The sequence below is a fragment of the Lissotriton vulgaris genome, chromosome 11 (genome assembly GCF_964263255.1).
Source record: "Lissotriton vulgaris chromosome 11, aLisVul1.2, whole genome shotgun sequence".
Classification (NCBI taxonomy): domain Eukaryota; kingdom Metazoa; phylum Chordata; class Amphibia; order Caudata; family Salamandridae; genus Lissotriton; species Lissotriton vulgaris.
In genome coordinates, this window is record NC_141699.1 from 1062792278 (window position 1) to 1062808106 (window position 15829).

At 41.8% G+C, this 15829-nt stretch overlaps 1 protein-coding gene across 3 annotated transcripts in view; it reads right to left on the reverse strand.

The window, feature by feature from the left end:
• LOC147684074 (dehydrogenase/reductase SDR family member 4-like) overlaps positions 1-15829 on the reverse strand; it is a 75478-nt gene that overhangs the window by 50335 nt on the left and 9314 nt on the right. For 2 of the 3 annotated variants that reach the window (XM_086944430.1, XM_086944431.1), the window contains 2 exons: positions 15528-15707; positions 5998-6175 (listed from right to left, as the gene is read on the reverse strand). In XM_086944430.1, the coding sequence (XP_086800556.1) occupies positions 5998-6175; positions 15528-15703 (354 nt within the window). In that variant the 5' untranslated portion in view covers positions 15704-15707. Of the gene's footprint in view, positions 1-5997; positions 6176-15527; positions 15772-15829 lie in introns of all 3 variants that reach the window. The other variant, XM_086944432.1, reaches the window with a different exon arrangement.

Genomic DNA, 15829 nt, shown 5'->3' on the forward strand with positions numbered 1-15829 from the left:
TTACATGTCAGTCTTTATTGTGTGGCCTAACATGCTTTACATTTAACTCTGAAATATGTGATTTACAAGTTGACCAAACTTTGGAGCCCATTAACATCGCGTATGATAAATATAGTAGAAAATCTTGACATTACACCGGGGAAGGATATACTAGTCACCCTAGACATCGAATCCCTTTACAGCAATATTCCCATAGACGAAGCCATCATAGCAACTGACTGGTTCATAGACAAGCATAAAATCATATGTCCTAAGGAATTCTTAATACATTGCTTGTACATTGTTCTCACAGAGAATGTCTTTGAATTTGGAAACGATATCTATCGCCAACTCAGAGGTGTTAGTATGGGAGCGTCAGTGGCCCCTTCCATAGCTAACATATATATGTCCCACTTCGAAGAGCAATTTATTGACAACGAGGTTGCCCCCTTTTTCGAGTCGATTTCCCATTGGTCCAGATACATAGACGACATCTTTTTTATCTGGACCAATGGGATAGACACCCTGCTGGAGTTCCTTGAATGGATCAACCTGACCGACAGCAATTTGAAATTTACTGCTCACTACAACGAAAACCAGGTTGAGTTTCTGGATCTATTAATTAGAGTGAAAAATAAAAAATTGGAAGTGGATCTATTCGTTAAAACTACAGCCCGCAACACCCTATTACATTTTAGTAGTTTCCACCCCAAATGTCAAAGGGAAGCGATTCCATTTTCTCAGTTTCTCAGAGTCCGCAGAAACTGCTCCAACTTATCTGACTTTGATAGGCAAGCTGCCATCATGCGAAAAAAAATTCTAGATCGTGGATATCCACACAGACTGATAAGAAACTCCTACAAGCGAGCACGATTTTTTGATCGAGACGCCCTTTTGACTCCTAAAGAAAAACAGGCCAATGAACAACTCGTGTGTGTGACCACTCATTCAACTATGAATGAACGCGTTAGGCAGATCATTAATGCCAACTGGCACATCTTGAACTGCAATCCATCTTCTATGTCTGCCTTACCCAAGCCCTTATTTGCCCATAGGAGAAATAGGAACCTGAAAGACAAGATTGTCCACTCCAAATTTACTACCAAAACAATCAACAATAACCAGACGCGGAGATCAGTACTCACTAACCTTCCGGTTCGAGGAACAGTTCCTTGTTCCTCCTGCAAATCCTGTAAAAACATTCTTAGTGGTGATACCTTCACTCACAACGGTTTCCATACTAAAGCCACTGACTTATGGAACTGCAAGACCACTAACGTGGTATACTTCATCAGTTGCCCATGTGGCCTAGGCTACGTTGGCGAAACCTGTAGGTCCGTCCAGACGCGACTTACAGAACACAGATCAGCCATCAACACCAAGAAATTGCAAGCACCATTAGTAAAGCACTTCCTGGATTTAGATCACAAACCGGAAGACCTGCACTGGCGCATCTTGGAAAAAATTAAAACCCCGGACAGCAGAGGTGGATGTGCCATTCGCAAAAAAAGAGAAGTCTATTGGATTTTTGTCCTTGATACGCACAAAAGGGGACTCAACAATGAGATCCCCTGGGAAAATGCGATTCTATAATCTTTCCTTATTAGACAGTACCTTCCTTTTAGCTTAGACGGATGAAATTTATAGATATAGTGTAGATTTCACTAACATCTATCGCCATAGATATGATCCACTAATTAATCAGTGTGGACCCATTTGTATATATATAAAATAATTCACCTTATATCTTGGTCTATTACCACTGTTATCACCGGGTCAGTGGTGTATGATATATCTCTAACATCGAGCGAGGTTTCGCCTTTTGTGTCATTGTCTCATGGACAATTTGATTTTGGTGGCTTATTCCCCCCACCACATACCATCTCTGGCGATGATGGGCTATGTAGTGCTCATTACGTGTCCCTTGTTGACTGAGGGAGGTTTTTTTGCTGTGGTTACCCATTGAAGCTTCTATTTTTTGACGCTTTCTCTTTAAATTCTTAAAATAGACCGGGTCAATGGTATGTGATATATCTCCAACATCGAGCGAGGTTTCGCCTTGTGTGGTATCATCTTATAGACAGTCGATATTGGTGGCTTATTTCACCCAACCACCTACCTTTCCTAACATTAATAAACTGTACAGCACCTTGTACATATCCCCTAGGGACCGAGGGAAACTTCCCCGCTGGGGGTACTTAGCGAAGCTTCTATTTTTGACGCTTTCTCTTTAAATTTTAAAAAAAACCCTCCCGCTGCATAAACGTATACATCCGGTTTATTCAGATATAAGGATAGGCTCACATACATGCCGGGTTTATTTCCTTTCCCAACGGCTGCGGGACGCCAGCAGAGATCATTTCCGCAGCTCCCGCAGGTTGATGCACACGCCGGTGACCTTTCTATCCACGGTAAGAACCGTATGTAAGCCGCTTCCCGCTATGGGCACCATTTACCTCCCCGTTATTTTTACCACGACTTATCCGCCCCCCTTTTTTTGTTATCTTCCCCTTCCTGATAGAAACAAGGTCGGAATCATAGCTGTGTCTCCGCCACTTAGTGCGAACCCTTGTCTCTCCGGTAAGATATTAAAGCATGCCGCTTCTCGTAATAAACTTCACTTATCTTCGCGCAATACTCATCAGCATTTAAAAGTCCCTTTCCATCCCCCCTTTTTTTTGTGTATCGCTACAGAAACACGGCCTATATCGCAGCTGTGTTCTTGCCATCTACCGCCATTCTTTACGTTTGAGGCAATTATTTACATCCAAACTCCACGGTTGAGGCAATCATTTACATCCGGATTCCACGGTAAGACCGCTTTGAACCACAATCCCGGTCCTTGTCAGTACACACGTTATTTAGACCATTTAGGCTTTTTTATTAATTATCACTTCTTCATTCTTTATATTTTAGTAAACATCCTGAACGAGATACCCTACACCATTGTCGGCTACAGAATATCTCATCAAACCGTGGCATTTTCCTTTTTCAATGGCTGCATATTATTGAGCATACAAGCTTAAAGGTTCCCTTTGGTGGAAGGAGTTTAAGAGAGATAAAAAATATTCGTATATCCACGGTAAGATTAATACTCCTGTTCTACCTCGTCACAACTTACGGGCCTTTCATTTAGCAAACCTAGACCAGCATAGGAACCTAGACTAGTAAAATAATTGGAACCTTATTATTTTTTGTATTTTAGAAATTTCATTTCATTGAAAGGCTGCAATACTCCGTTTTTACCAACTGCTACGGGATGCCAGATAATATTGTTGTTACTGCTCCCATAGGTTGATGCACCTGCACATGTTTCTATAATAACGGTAAGATAAGGGCCCATTTGGCATTTGTAATCTGATTGGCCACTTTTCAGTGGCGAGCTTAAACCCTCTTTTATGAAATGTACCAACTACTCCCATGCTTCTTCCCTTACTACAGGTGCACCGCTTACTCAATACATTACCAGAATATAAATGAGTCGCCTTGCTCTCTTGCAGTTGTTTTAGAAGACTATTACATGCACCATCAGAGTTTTTTAGGTACGGAGATTTCTGTTCTACCTAGCACTGTCCTGGACATCCTCATTATTTTCCGGACCTGGGTACCTAGGATTCAATTTGGAAATTTAGGACCCCCTCTTGAATCTTGCATTTAACCTCTTCGCCGCTAATGACAAGGGTAACTCGTCATGGACTTTCCATTGATTTCAATGGAAATTACAGCAGAGGAGTAATTGTACCTTAGCAGCCAAGTGGTTAAGTAAGGGCCCAGTAAGTGAAGGCCCATTGTACCCCATCCCTTTACTAGATTCATTTTCAATGTCGACTATAAATGTACCCCTGCAATTTTCAATTAGTGATTGGGAGTTAGTTTGGTATGTAGATCAGTATTTTTCATGAAATTTTTCCCCATCCAAGTAACTTCTGATTTAAATGGACACTAATTTCAAAGCGATATCCACTTAGCTATATAGACAATGTGAGATCCATCAATACCACTCTGGCCAACAATGATGGGCTCTTTCAGACGCCTAAACTCTTACAGGCGACTGTTTACAGTCATACCTTTCTAAACATATCATGGTACCATCTTTCAAGTGTATGAACCCCTATTTGATTCTTGTTGTTATCCATTTCGCGATTTTAGAGCACTTTTGCTCGCCTAACACTGCTCAAATATTAACCCACTAGTTTGTACCTTGTGTGGATGTATGTTTCAGCCATACAAGTAGGGATTATTGTCATGAAAGCACGTTTGATAACAGTTTGACATTTCTCTCGCTGTTATATTAATAATTAGGATTGTAACCATTTGGTTTTTTTAACTCTGTTCTAAATATGTTTTTCAGCTTTATTTGTGGCTCCTGATGAAGGCGTTTTCCATAACGCCGAAACGCGCGTCGACCTACATTGTTTGCCACCAGATCTTTTTATGAAATTCTCTCAATTTGTGATTTAATGCTTTATTTTGTCTGTTGTTTTTAATTGAAAATTGCTTTCTTGTAACTGTGATATATGTATATGATTTATGTGTCATTAGGTTACCCATAGATTTGTCGGTGCAATTTGAATCATTATTTGTAATGTTTTTAATATGAATGTTTTTATTTTTCCATTTGTAATAAATACAACTACACCTTTTTAACTACTTCATCTGGGTGCTTTCTGTACATTTCCCCTTATTTCTTTAGTGTTGACACCTGGTATTTTCTTTCACACTGTTTATTGTGTGGCCTAACATGCTTTACATTTAACTCTGAAATATGTGATTTACAAGTTGACCAAACTTTGGAGCCCATTAACATCGCGGACGGACTTGCGTCCGTCCGCGACCCCAGAGCAGGAGGTCACATCCTCTATTTTTAACATTGCGGCGGGTGCGGCTTCAAGCTGCACCCGCAGCAATGTTAAAAATGCACGCATTGCATTTGTATATAGAAAGTGGCAGGCACCGCGCGTTGCCAGCCGCTCTCTGCATACAAACGCTGGGGGGTACCATAGGTACCCCACATGTGCACCCCCCCCCCCTTCACCTAGGGGGTCCACAACGGGCCCCTGCCGTGAAGTTCCTCATGCTTTTCCATGGCGGAAAAGCCGCAGCGGAAAAGCATATATCAGAGCCCATCCTAATCTGGCTGACGGTGTCTGAGAGACACCGTCACCATATTAGTGCTTTTCCACTGCGGTTGTAAGCCAACCGCGGCGGAAAAGCTGCGGACGGAAACCAGGACCCACCAGCCATCCTAATGTGGCGGTGGGTCTTTGGTGGGTCCGCTGCGGATATTCCGCATCCTCCGGGCTGGCGGTGGCTTCCGCCGGCCCAGAGGATGCAAAAAATCCGCAATCCTAATAAGCCCCTTTATGTGGAGCAACAAAATCCTTAGGGATTAACGTTTCGCAGGGCTCATCGGTAGCGCTTTGCGTTGAAATTAGGGAAAAAAGGGCTACATCACCTCCCTAACAAAATGTGAGATTTATTAGTTCAGGGATTTCCTTTTAAAGGTTATCAGTATTCACTTAATTAGTTTGAAGTCAACTATGCAGTCTCTGATTTGTGTAACTCAAGTGTTATTTGAGGCAGTTTCATTAACCTTCAAAATTTATCCATTCTTCTGCCTAGTGGCCTTGTTTCGGGTGGTACCGCCAAAAAGCTGCACATTTTCCTTTTCCTCTTTTGATTTTTGTTAATCAGGCTTACATGACACAATGTGCAATTAAAGTATTACCTTTCAACATACATTGTAAGACACACATAATTTCGCACTGTTTTCAGACTTGTGTTTGCCTCTAAAGGTATTGGATCTTTGCTTTAAAAGCTGTTGATTTCATTCTTACATTTATTTAATGCAAAGAAACAAAACAACTATCTTTCAGAAGTATTCAGCATCGCGAGCTTTCAGATATCACCTAAGCCAAAAAGCAGCCCAGAACTCTGAATGTATTTCTCCTCTCTCTACAAGAGGGACTATTCATGGTCTCTCTTGGGTTCTATAGAGTTTTTTAAGTTTCCACTCACCATTTCCATAAGGTTCTTTCTGTGGTCTTTGTTTGTGACACTGCAGACTGTCCCTGACACGGACAGATTCTCTGACCTGAGCTGTTCAACTGCTTTGTCAACGTTCTTCTGCTCCCTGCTGCTTAGGACCACGTGGGCGCCCTGTTGTGCCAGGCGTCTGGCGATGGCAAACCCAATCCTGCAAGAGTACAAGAGGTAAACAAACTGTAGTAAAGCAGGATTTGTTAGTGGAACTTTTTCTCTGCTAGCTTTTTCTGTAGTCACTCTATAGATGAAGGTATATTCATTTAGTATGGAAAAGTAGCAAAGTACCCTGCTTATGGGTGTCAATAATGTCTGTACTAGGGTCATTTTGAGACATATTTATCATCAATGTATGAATTTGAAAGACATTTTCTTTTTGACTTGTGGAAACGTCAGTGTGATGCAATCCAATTCAGTTTTCTCCCCTGCAGATGAAGTTCTGGTTAGGTGCTTCATTCCCAGTTTTGCTTCATGTTGTATCTGAGCTTGAATCTTTGGTTACTGTGTGCCTATCATTCATTCATTCATTGATAACTTTATTTCGGTCGCCACAGACCATAAAAGTGCAGATAAAATACATACACAAAAGCACAAGAATAATAAAACAATACATTACAGATCCAGTAAAAAATTAGACCTAAAATTGAATTAAACTTGATTGTTATCAGACTGTACAATACAATGAATAAGTGGACCCAAATATTATAAAAAACATCTCCGTCTACGCCACATACCAAATAAGAATCGTGATACAGTAAAGACGATACGGGGATGGGTATCATATCTTAGAACCCTGCAGGCTTGGGCACATTGACTAAAACCTAGGTTCCTACAAAGTGGTATCAACCAACATTACCTTATTGCCTGATAGGCAGGGCAGAAGAACAAAACATGGCGTACATCTTCTTGCTTATAATTACATGCCGGGCATGCAATATTCTCTGTGTTAGCCCATTTTCAGGCTGATGCCCTAAGTGGAAGGCTGCGAATCCTAACTGTATGTAGAGTTTCCTCCCAATAGAAGGATAGATTAAGTCCAGAAAATCCTCCATTCTAGATTCATTTTTTATTTGGAGGAACTCCACAATCAATCTTCCCACGGTCGTACATCTCTGCAAAGATCTTAAGTTCTGATACCTTAGATGACACCGCAGCTCGGATTTAGTTGTCCATAGGCAGCTTTCTTCAGGATTCTCCCACAACTCAGATAAACCAACACGCTCACAGAGTGCCCTAATGTGCAAGAGCCAAGGAATGTTCTTACTTTTTAGAGTAGCCCACACCTCTATAAATTCTTCTTTATAGGAAGCTAATTCAGGCACGGAACAGAGCCTCTTTCAATACATCATCGGCCGTGCTGCTGCTGTCTCCTCTATAGGTTCTAGGCCCAAGTCCATACGCTGGGGGATAAGCGGTGTACTTGCTGGTTGGCCAAATAGATTCCGCATAAAGGCATGTTCTACCCTCATGAGGTTGGTTATGCGTTTGTATCCTCAAAGTTCTGCTCCGTACAGTTCTGGCCTGAAGTCTATAAATTTCTTCGACCGGGGCCGCTGGCTTAAAGTTCGAAATTCTATGGAGTTTACTGGTTCCTCCCACCACTTGGGATAGCCTAAGAGACGCCTTTGCTATCTGAGATCCCCAATCAAATACCCAGGTACTCAAAAGTCTTAACTCTTTCCAGGTGAGTACCATTAAGAAGGGGGTTAGGGCGAGTCTGTTTAGGGGGGTTAAAAATCATAAACTTGGTCTTATCCAGGTTTATCTCTAGCCCACGCATTGCGCAGAAAGATGCGAAACCGTCCAGGGTGCGGTGGATCCCCGTTGATGTTTTGGACAACAACAAAGTGTTGTCTTCAAACATCAGAGCAGGCACCCGCCAGGTCACCAACCTAGTGCCTATCTAAAGTGTCTGACAGGAGAGAGAGATGTTAACTGTGAAATGACTTCAGAAAGAAAGATGCTTGGCTCGAAGAATGTTTAGCTCCTCTCTCCTTAAGCCTTTCTGAATAGCTTGTTCTTCTGTGAGTGCATTAGTTAGCATGATGTTTGTGAAATTCTGGATTTCAAGTAGAGGGTGAACAGAAAATGAGATGTGGTAAAGTTAAGTAACCCTATTGTAAGCACTGGTTTAATGAACTGTTTGGCAGCTAAAAATAAAGCAATAGGCTTCTTTCAGAGAAAATGTGAGTTTAGTTCTCAAACAGCACATACACATGACAACTTTAAAGTGATAAGAGTCAAGAAAAGACACATAAAAATCACAATATTATGGTGTGGGTCCGATAGAGCCTAGAGTTGCACCTCAGTCAACAATTTTCTCTTTGAACTTTCAGTACAAACACAAGTTGTATGGTAATGGTGCGGTGGTACATTCTCACCGGAAATGGCCACTTCAATAGCAAGTAGACCAACCATTCCCATGCAGTTGCAATATAATGGTTACGTATTGGGGAATATTAAGTGTGATGCAAGGTATGACTTCGCATGTTTCTCTATTTAGTGGGCCATTCACTGAACATACCTTCTGAGGAAATGAATTTTCTTGCATATGTGCATTAATACATATCCATGTACTATGAAAATGCCAGTGCCCATGTGTACCTTTGATGTTTGCTGTAACATCTTCCTAATCAATTGATATTTTGTTTATTGACCAACTTCAAGTCCACTAAAATCTTAATATTGTACCCTGGCATGCATTTTAAACAAGTCTCTAGCATGTTAGCCTGTGCACTACATGGCATATTTCAACTGAATAGTTCATGCACAGTGCAGCTAATTTAGAAAATAGCAGAGTCAGCTCTTGCTGGTGTTAGTTGTATCAATTTACCAAAGTCTTCTTCCATTCTTCCTACAAAAAGATCCTGTCATAATTTGTAACCCCAACAAGCGCCAAATGGTTTACCATGGTGGACCTTTGCTCTGTCTTCTTCTCCATCTCCATACACAAAGAGAGTCAGTTCTTCTTTGAGTTCCCCTTCGAAGTGTCCCAACATTTCATTTCAGAGGCTCCCACAGGATTGATGGAGTCTCCATCAATCTGTCACAAGCTTTAAAAAAAAGTGGACATTTTGGTCTTCCCCTGGTGGGTCTACTTTGGAACAATATGTTGATGAACTGCTTTTGATCACCCCAAGGTGGACTCACTTCACCTCCTCATTGTAATGGCTCAAAATGGGCCTATGGCATCGAAACACAGATTGCAATTTTGTCTACCCAGAGGGTGATACCTTGGTTGTGAAATCTCAGCTGGCAAGTGCCACCTTTCACCCGAGCACATTGAAGCCAATAGCAAGTTGCCCCATCTAGTGATGGTATCCCAGGTATGCACTTTCCTGGGTATAACTGGGTAATCTGGAAAACTATTCCTATGGCACAGCCCCTGCCAGACTGTGTCAGGAAAGACACCGCTGAGCCCTTGTAGTGGTCTGAATAAGCTGAAAATACATTTGTACAAATAATGCAAGCACTGAATTTTTCACCAGCATTGGGGTTGTCTCAATATGCTAAACCTTTACTCGGTATTGTTATAAACGTTATATATAGATAAAATATAGATTTTGAACAGCTGTGGTTGGGCTCCCACCCAGTCTCTGCTCTGTAGCTGCCGCTGCCCATCTTATCAATGCTCTAAAAACATATTACTAAGTACCACTTTGATAGTTGCAGGCCCCATGCTGTTGTTGCTCTTCTCCTGTCTCACAACCATAACATTTTTCTAAGGCCAAATCATCCAGGCATGAGATATTATTATTGTCTGCTTCTGATATTAGTTTTGTCTGCTGTTGCACTTTGAACCCCACGTCTCTGATTCCTCCCTTGAAGAGTGAGTATCTCACGATTGTCTCTAACTGCACATCTCACCATACCCTGTATTGAATGGACTGACACTTCCACGCCAAACTGGGAATTAATGTATTTTGTGGATGGTTCATTTCTCAGAAAGGATAAAGGCATCATGGTAGAGGATACACTGTATCTACTGTGAATCAAATTGTTGGAAGCTGCTGATTGCCTATGTTTAGCATGCTCAGGTTGCTGAGAAAATATTGTAACTGTGCACACTGACTCAACTATGTATTTAGAGTGATGCATGACTTTAGGTTCCTCTCAATGCAAACAAGATTTCTAACATCTGATGGAACCCCTATAAAAATGTTCAATATGTGCAGGATGTGTTGAATGCCTTGATGTTGATCTATTCGAGTAGCAGTGGTTAAGTGTGCTGCCTGCAATACTCTCATGATGAAGTGTCCTGGGAATATACCCTCGCTGATTCGGCTGCGAAAAATGGCTGCTCTGTTAGGTAAAGCTAATGATGCTATGTATCTCATAGAAACTGATTTTCCTGAAATATTTATCTATCTGTGTTGCAGAAATGAGCCTCTTAGAGTGAGAAACAGTATTCAATTACTCAAGCAGGGCAATTTTAAGCGCACTACTCACCCTTGAGGGTCTCAAGGCACTGGGGGGGAGGGGGGGGGGGGTGTCAGCAGTTCCGCTCTGGTCGAAGAGCCAGGTCTTCAGTGCCTTCCTGAAGTACTAGATCAAACAGAAGCGTGAATATATCTAGATGTCCTGGTACTCGTACATATTAATGATAATCTTCATGTTTTGGGTTGGGTAGAAGATTACCCGTGCACAAGAGCAGATGCCCTCAAAGTTGGTAAACGCTTACTTAGGGACTTCAATCAACGTTTCAGAATTTCATGTTCTTTATTAAGGGACTGAGGAACACACTTCATTTCATCCATACTGCAGGAGATTTACAAAATCTTAGGAATTGTTAAGCACTTCCACTATGCCTATCACCATGAAACAGGAGGAAAGGTAGAACAAAAAAAAGTTCTTCCAAGAATAAGATAGTTAAGATATGTACTTAGACACAACTGAAATGGCTTGATTCCCTTCTTTTTATGATCAATTAGTGGTGTACCTACACAGAAAACCAAGCTGAGCCCATAAAAGATAATTGAGGGATGGCCCATGATGTGGACCTCAAACCCTCCCATCCCTTCAACTAAGATAGACTTACTACTGAATGAAGATGTCCCCTTACAATATTGCAGAAAAGTTATAAGCTGTCTTCACAAATTCTGTTCTCAGGCTCAAGTTCTCTTTCAATTGTGTCCTGGTAGTGGAAAGAGCAACGTGCCCACTTTCACTAGGACTTCCAAGGTTTCACTGGTGACGGTTGAACCCGCCCATCATTCCTTGTTCTTGTTGACACAATGGGAAGAGACTGATTTTTCCTCCCATGTTTCCCTTCATGATTTCAAGCCACTACTGGCCCTGCCTTTGTCACAGAACCCACTCTGGCGGGGTTGGAATTATCACCGGTCACATGACACTGAGCTTATTGCGTTATTTTCAGCCCAAAAGAGTCACGGGTACACTGCCCGCTTGACTAAACACGTGTCAGCTGTTTTTTCTTTGATGTTCTCCTTCTGAAGAAGAAGGTTCAAATATATTTCACCTTAAAAGAAACCGTCTACTGGTCTCTACCTTGTCTCCATTCTTGCCATTACATTGTGTTTCTTCATAATGACAATCACTCATAGTAACCTAACGTGTGCACAGGACTTTTGTTGCAATTACTGAGTGGGCCCTTGCTACTCCTTTCAGGGGTTATTGGCGTTTCCTCTGACCTAGTAGCACCGTACCTCTTTTTTGTTGTATATTGCTTAACTTACCGCTACCAGTTTAGGGTACCATTCTTCCTGCATACCCTACACAGAACCCTAAGATTAATTATTGACTAGAATACTGTCTGTACTACTAGTGCGCTATTTCTAAACTACTTCAAAAATGCTCCAGCAAAAAGGGGAAAGAAAGTCTCAAAACTTCTAAGGATGGAAGCGGAGTCCAAACATGTATTCAAGTCTTGTCGTCGTCGCTGCCGAAAATTTCCTCAAAGAAAAAATGCTCCTCAGAAAACGAACACTGTAGCGAGATGTTAACCGCGTCTCAAGCCACAGATTCAGACAACATCGCTCCCATCCTTGGTGGTACTGTGACATCTCAATAGTTAGAACAAATCACTACAAATCAAAGTTAAGTTCTCATGAGAATCACACTTTTGACCCACATATTAAATCACCTTCCAATGCATCAAAAACCAGAAATGCAGATCATCTGCAAACCTACTGTGATGGTTCCTAACAAGTCTTGCACATCACAAACACACTCCTCCCAGGGTGACTTGCCAATCTGCATCACACCTCAGACTGGATCTCTATGCTGGGGCTGTTCCTGTTGCTACCTTTCCATCTGCCGGTGGGTTGGATCTCCAGTGACCACCTTCTCCACCTGCACCTCCGCAGCCATATAATGTTGCACACATCATCCTTCATCATTCCTGCTTCTACCTTAGGGAAGCAGCTGTCACCTGGAAACAAGATCCCTCTGCAGCTCTGGATTGCTATCTTTGCCACTGCCCTAGGTCTCTGGCTTTTAATGTGATATATCATTGAAGTGGGGTGGGGGGTTATCAAGAAATTCCACTGTTCTGAACCTATCTTTGAGCAGAGCAGACACTCTATGTATGAAAATAAATATTTGCGTGTGCTTGAGCAACACAGCCAGACAATTACATTTTCCTCCTGCTGAAACTGCACTCACTTGACCGTTAACGTGGGGGCAAGTGTGTCTTTGATCAGAGTGTCCTTCTGCAAAAACAAGTCTTACTTTGATCTGCTCTATCATGGACAAAGAATGACTCATTGTGCTGTTGTCTCCCAAGTCTATACAAGGCCTCAGAATTCATAACAATCCCCTGGGCCCATTACAGACCTGATGTCACTCATTTTGACCTTTCAGAATTTGTGAGCAGCAAAAAGCACAACTTGAGTGTCTTTGTGAGCCAGGGTGAATTTTAACATTGCTGTAGAAATGATACTTTCAAATCACATCCTATGAATACCACCTTCATACTGGTATGGTGTTTCACAAACTTCTGCTGATGTGGTCATTCTTTTTATGGCCCAGTAGTCTATCCCTGGTTCCCTCAAGAATGGGCTGGAGTCTGTTATTTTGGCTGCATTACCCTAGGTATCAGACGTTCTGCTATACAAACTCTCCAAAAAAGGGGGGACACTGCAACATCACAGAAACATACACATTTTTGTCCACTCTATTTTCAAACTATGATGTAGGGCAGGGTATCTGAGATACTACAAGTAATACCGAGATACCGTAAGAAATAGCCAATGCCACTGCAATTTCCCTGGGTTTTATAACAGATTAGTTAGATGACAAAATAATCATGGTCATGCAGAACAGTATAGTGTTAGATACTTCCATGCAGTAAAAGGAGGGGGTCTTTGCGATTTTAGGCTCTGAGTGTTGCTCTGCAAGTATTGACACTGGTTAGACTTTATGTAACCATTCCTCCCATCACCTTTTTTGTGACTAATGCTATGCCATCAGTGTCCAAGGGCATATCTAGTCCTGGATCCATGGCTCACTGAGGCATAAGATCCAAGCTATACTTCACTGGTGAGGTCTAAGTAGACAGAAACTGGTCTTCGGGTGCTGGTTTTCCCTTCTGGAGGGGGGTTTCCCTGGCAGTTCTGAATGAACTGGCCCCATGAAGAGCAGGGTCAGTGCTGATGTGCTCAAGGTGGGCTCATGTGTAGAGTGGCACAGTGGACAAAAAACATGGATTTAATGCTTCCATGAGAGAATGCCAATCATTAGACATTTTGCAAACATTCCTCCCATCAACTTTTGTGTGATGGCTGTGGCCTGATTCCAGGTTGGGTTAGACCCCACCACATTATTATAACGAAATCTATCAGTAGCATCAAGTGTGCATTCTACACCCCCCCTGATGGAATACTGCGGATAAATCCCTCAATCCGCTGCTGATGGGGCAGAAAGATTGTTGGGGGCCGGGGCAGACCACCCCACCCATTCTTTTTTCTAAATACAAAATATCCCTGGTGCCTAGTGGGCTTTCTGTAACCACACCGGGGATGGCAACATGGGAGTAAATTCCCTTAATTTGCAGTACAGGGGGCAGAAAGACTGTTGGGGCCTTTCCTGTCTGGGCAGTTCGGCCCGCCCCATTTCTTTTTCATTAATGTAAAAATTCATGGTGTCTAATGAGGTTTCTACCCCCAGGACCAGAGAGTTTCCCCAATTTATTCTGCATGGAATTTAAGCCCACACAGGCCTCCCAATTACTATGTATTTTCTCCCACTTCATTGAACTAGGTGTAACTACGGGTACATGCACTGACACCCACCTCCATAGTTTTAATCTCAAAAGTTGGGATTGGTTCAATGGATTCAGCCAAAGAGTGCAAACAAATACAAAGATAAATGCAAACAGATTACCTGTTTTTTCTTTGGCATTGTGGTTGGCTGAAGGCTTTACGTGACTAGGCAAATGATACCATATGGTTATAATTTGTAAGGCAGAAAAATGTAATGTAGTCAGGCATATAGAGCAATAGAGTAATAGATAATGTAGTTTGGCAGATAGAGTCATGTATTAGGGATATGTAATCAACAATTTTGAGAGTGTATTTTACGTACACATCTATTACAATGTATTCACTTAGTTGTTTATTAATAATTTTTATAATTCTTTCTTGCATTTTTGTAGAGGAATGATGCATTATAAATACTAGTTGTATTATAGAATACCAATTGTTTGTGTACATATTTAAGGATTCAAATAGGGCTTCATTATATCACTTGAGAATGAAACAGATATATGGACTGGAGCACTTTCCGACTCATGGTTATACGCTAACTCTCCAATGTGAAAATCAGGAGCTAATTGGTACCTCTGAAAATCATGCAGGTCATGTAGTTCTGGTACAGGTATCCTCATCTGACTGTCCTCCAGTCTTACCAGCCTTTCAGAGATGACAGAGGGGAAACTATTTGTCCTTGTGTTCGAGCATTCTCTTCTTCCTCCTTCATGCAGTATTTACTAAAACTCCTAAATGCGGTGCTCACTAACCTAACCTGTATTGAATGTAGCATCAGAGATAAAGACCTATCTTGGTCCTAAATAAGGTGCTTGGGTAGAGCAAGTACTGTTCATAGGGGAAACATCCTTTACAACGCAACTTTTACCACGCAGGGCCTTTACGACGCAACTTTTACAATGCAAACCATTACAGCGCATTGCACTGGGGGGCGCTCTAGGATAGGGAATAAGTTTAATTTACTATCCAACACTTTCCCTAGTGTCCACGGGGACTGGAGTTGGAATAGTAAATTAAACTATTCACTATCCAGCACCCCAAGCGCTATGCGCTGTAAAGGTTTTTGTTGTAAAAACCGCGTTGTAAAGGCATGCGTGGTAAAAGCATGCGTTGTAATGTCATACATCCGTTCATAGAGCTAAGGGAACCCGCTGTGGAAAAATAGCCAAAAACTAGAAGAAGGCACAAAACGATGGTGATGCCTGGTTGCATAACCAATCAACACCCACCAGCAGACATAGGTTTAATATGTGGAATCCAATAAAGTTACATCGATTTTACCCTTGAGTGGAAGCAGTCATAACAGCCACCTTGCCAGCATGGATAGTGTTCCAGTCTACCGCAGTGCTGTTCAGCCTCAGTAAATGGCCAAGATTCATTAGTGCCGGCTGTCGATTAATTCCATAAGATTTGATCAAAGAATTGAACATTCTTCTTCCTCTCGTCACAGTCAACATCTTACTGTAGAATAAAAATAAAAAGTGACTAAGAGACAGTGTATTTATAGTTTATAGTTTGCAGCATGCTATAGCACCCCATGCATTATTCATGGGCTTGTATGCAGTAATGTAATTGCTTGTGTT